Genomic DNA, 4,362 nt, shown 5'->3' with positions numbered 1-4,362 from the left:
GGTGGTTTGGACATCTGGTGCGGATGCCTCCTGGGCGGCTACCCGGAGAGGTTTTCCGTGCATGTCCTACAGGGAGGAGGCCCCGGGGCTGGAGGGATTATATCTCTCGGCTGGGCTGGGAACGCCTCGGTGTCCTCCCCGAGGAGCTGGTAGAGGTGGCTGGGGAGAGGGAGGTCTGGGTGCCTCTACTGAAGCTGCTACCCCCGCGACCCGAACCCCGGACAAGCGGTAGATGATGGATGGATGGATGGAATTGCCTGTAATCCTCATTGTCTTGCAGTTACTGATGGAGTAATCTCTGTTGTGGAACCGCAAGACACCCATGTAATGGTACATACTCTTGAGATTTATGTCTTTCATTATTGGTGTATGCAAGTAAGAGATAAAATTCACTATAGGATGAAGACACCTTGTCATCTGTCATAGGGAGGGAAGATGTAGAGCAGCCTATGGTATGCACTTTCTAACAAATACGTCATGTAAGTGATGCACCATTTTAAAACATTTATCCTTTCTTCACAGAGCAATGCAGAAAATCGCCAGGGTGAACCGACTGCATCCACAGCCACAGTGCACCTCTGTAAGATACTTCAGTATTTGCCTACCAGTTAATGAAAAATTGGAATAACAATCATTCTTCTCATTAAATGAAAATGTCTTTAGCTACAAGTGTCTATTTTCTAAGTTATATTTATAGTGGTACAATTTTCACAGTGCAATACTGCCAAGATGTAACATTTTTGTGTATTCTAATAGCTCCCTGTAATGCAAAATGTACCTTGAGAAACAAATTGAAAAATAAGATTTGAAAATGGAACACATTAAACGAAAAATGCAGAAAACGCGAATAGAAATACAAATATTGGAACATCAGTTAAAGGTGGGTAGTGGCACAAGTTGATGGATCGTTAACTGTCTTTCAAAACAAAATATTAAAATGCTGTTTTGCATATTCAGTTACAGGAAATAAAGAAGAGTTCATAAAATGATTGTCATTTGTATTTATTTGAAACTTATTTACTGGAAATGATTAGAACATATTGCGTTTCGAACAGCTTGTCCATCTGTTGCATCAATAGGAATGTCAGGGTTGTTATCAGGGTCAACCTCTGGTGCAACAACCTAGGTTTCTCTTCTCATCATTGCAATATTGTGCAGGACTATGCATGCAACAATGATATCACAGGCTCTTTCTGGGGTGCCACGGAGCCCACGAAGGCACTGGAAACGGGCCTTCAGTATGCCCAGGGTCATCTCTATTCTGGCCCGGGTCCTGCTGTGAGCCAAGTTATATCTTTGCTGTGTGCCAGGCTCAGGATCAGGGTATGGGGTCAGCAGATAGGGCTGGCATGGATACCCCCTGTCACCGAGTAGGTAACCACTGAACTCCCCTAAAATAATGAGTAGACAGTTTACATGTTAAGGTGCAATATGAGGGAACAAGATATTGCTTAAAGATTATAATATAGCTGCACTCTATACAAGTCTAGCACTCAGTGTGCATTCACGGAACACATCATGCACAGACCCAGGCCATTTTGCCTCCACATCGCTGATGACATAGGCTGCATCACATATAATCTTCACAATGCAGAATAGTGATTAGTTACTGTAGATGTACTGTAAAGTAGGCCAATAATTCAATGCAGTAAACTACTAAAAGCTAGAAACTCACCTACCTGCACATTAATACTGTGGAATGACTTTCTATTCACATAGTCTCCTTCAGGAGCCTTAATGGGAATATGTGTGCCATCTATGTAGCCAATCACACCTGGAAATTTGACAGCTCCATCCTTCTCTTCACCCGAGTGTCCAAGACATGCGGCCGCAAGTCCGATGACACGACTACAAAGTTGATCATCGAACTGCGGCCTAGGGTGTCCTGGTGCCAAGTGCACATATGGACACCCTTATGTCTGAACATGGTGTTCATTATGGACAATCTGTGACGAGCACAGAAGTCCAACAACAGAACACCACTCGAGTTCAGATCGGGGGGCCGTTCCTCCCAATCACGCCACTCCAGGTCTCACTGTCATTGCCCACGTGAGCATTGAAGTCCCCCAGCAGAACAAGAGCGTCCCCGGGGGGAGCGCTCTCCAACACCCCTTCCAAGGACTCCAAAAAGGGTGGGTATTCTGAACTGCCATTTGGCGCATAAGCTCAAACAACAGTCAGGACCCGTCCCCCCACTCGAAGGCGAAGGGAGGCTACCCTCTCGTCTACTGCGGTAAACCCCAATGTACAGGCGCCCAGCCAGGGGGCAATAAGTATGCCCACCCCAGCTTGGCGCCTCTCCCCGTGAGCAACTCCAGAGTGGAGCATCGACACCCTTTCTGCTTTTTATATATTGTTTTTTTATTGTGAATAGTCAAGCTGAACATTTTTGTTGAACACCAGCCCCATCTTTCAGTCAAATAACGTAACCTTGAGACACCGTTTGATTTATTATCCAATCCCATGATTCGTTGAGTCATACGGTCAGGCGCAAAAAAGACGAAAAAAAAAAGTGAATCACAGAATCGATTTTAGAATCATTTCATTACAACGGACAGCTCCAAAGAATCAAATCAGTTAATTCAGTCGAACTTCCCGTCACTACTGTGTAGCGACTGGGCCACATGAGCTCACCGCGCCCCCTAGTGTGGTGGAGCACTTCCAGTTTTGGATCGTCTACTTGCTGTGCATTTTCTTTCTGTTTCTGCTTTTTCATTTGTTTGTCTTTTTTCACTTGCAGCACATCTTCATTTAGTATCCCTGGTGGTCTAGTGGTTAGGATTCAGCGTTTTCACCGCCGCAGCCCGGGTTCAATTTCCGGTCAGGGAACATTACTGTTTAAAAATACCTCCCTCCGTACCCAATAAAATCAGAACAGTTTCACCATCGGGTGCATGATAAAAGCCATTAACCATGCTGTTAGCGGTACGTTTACCTGTGAGAAGTATCAGTTAGTCGCTAGGCTGACGCAGAAGATTGTAGTTTTAGAGGGACGTATCCGGACGTTACGGGACATTCAGGAAACTGAGAGTTTTATTGATTCAGTGTTAGCGGCTCCGGATATGTCCGCCATAGGTATTCAGTCTTCCCCCGCTCCGGCAGCAAAGCCTTCGCAGCAGGGCGAGTGGGTGACGACCCGGCGGCATAGTCGTAAATCCAACCATAACTCACGCCGGCACCATTCGCCCATTCGCGTTTCCAACAGGTTATCCCCATTCAGTGAAACTCCCGCTGAGACACCTGTTGAAAGTGCTCTAGTAATAGGCGACTCTATTCTAAGAAACGTGAGAGTAGCGACTCCAGCGACCATAGTTAATTGTCTCCCTGGTGCCAGAGCGACCAACATCTTGGCAAACTTAAAAGTGTTGGCTAAAAGTAAACGTAAATACTCTAAGATTATTATCCACGTCGGCACTAATGATGTCCGATTGAGGCAATCGGAGATCATAAAGTCAAATTTTATAGAGGTGTGCAACTTTGCGAAGAAGATGTGTGTGTCAATAACGTGCTCTGGCCCCATCCCTGCTAGACGTGGCGATGAAATGTACAGCAGATTATCGTTGCTACATCGCTGGCTGTCGGAATGGTGCCCGATAAATGGTGTGGGTTATATAGACAACTGGTGGATGTTTTGGGGTTGGCCTGGGCTTTTGAAGAGGGATGGTATTCACCCCTCGCGGGCTGGTGCTGACCTCTTGTCTAAAAGCATAGCTCATAGTCTCCAGGCAAAGTGCTGACTAACTAGAGCCAAGTCCAGGCGGCAGGCAAAACGGCCTAACCGACCGCCTGCTAGTCGCCTAGAGTCGTCACCTAGGGTTCATTTTATTGAGACTGTGTCTGTTCCCTGTGTTTTTAATCATGGAAGCCAATTCCACCGTAGTGTGTGCCATAATAACTTAATAAAAATTACAATGAATCCGTTACTAGAAAACAGCTGTAATGCTGGGCTTAAACTTACACTTGGACTTCTGAATGTAAGATCATTGGCTGTAGAGGCTGCTGGGATTGCTGTAGAGGCTGCTGGGATTGCTGTACTGTTCGGGAGTGGTGTAGTTGCTGTGTGCACTTGTGTTGTGTTGTGTGCCTGTTAAAGCGGTTGATTTGATTTGAATTATCTGTAAAGTATATTTGAGCGTTTGTGTGCCAGCACGGTTACGTGGGTGGTTGTTGTTGTTTTCATTTTTTACTCTTATTTTTACGTGTGTACTTGTCTGTCCTTGTGAGTGTTACCGACAGCTGCGGGCGCGAGTGGCATTTCTGTTTGCGTCCTTCGCATCAAACACCCGCGGGTAATATTATCGAACATCGGTAACATTAACTCTAAAAGGTCAGTTGCTCCGGAGCTTTGCTCGGTCGCCGGTC

The 4,362-nt window shown here is 45.9% G+C and overlaps 1 protein-coding gene across 1 annotated transcript; it reads left to right on the top strand.

Annotated features, from left to right (window-relative positions):
• The first annotated feature begins 3,062 nt into the window (after positions 1 to 3,062).
• On the top strand, positions 3,063 to 3,737 carry LOC140587529 (uncharacterized). Its single transcript, XM_072708772.1, has one exon. It carries the CDS (start codon positions 3,063 to 3,065, stop codon positions 3,735 to 3,737), a length of 675 nt encoding a protein of 224 aa, XP_072564873.1.
• Positions 3,738 to 4,362: the final 625 nt, after the last annotated feature.

This window comes from Paramormyrops kingsleyae, unplaced genomic scaffold (genome assembly GCF_048594095.1).
Source record: "Paramormyrops kingsleyae isolate MSU_618 unplaced genomic scaffold, PKINGS_0.4 ups317, whole genome shotgun sequence".
NCBI classification, from domain to species: Eukaryota; Metazoa; Chordata; class Actinopteri; order Osteoglossiformes; family Mormyridae; genus Paramormyrops; species Paramormyrops kingsleyae.
This window is presented reverse-complemented; position numbering and strand designations above follow the sequence as displayed.

Bases quoted from the DNA above. Each gene is read 5' to 3' on its own strand.
- LOC140587529 (XM_072708772.1), top strand. From the start codon at position 3,063: ATGTCCGCCATAGGTATTCAGTCTTCCCCCGCTCCGGCAGCAAAGCCT.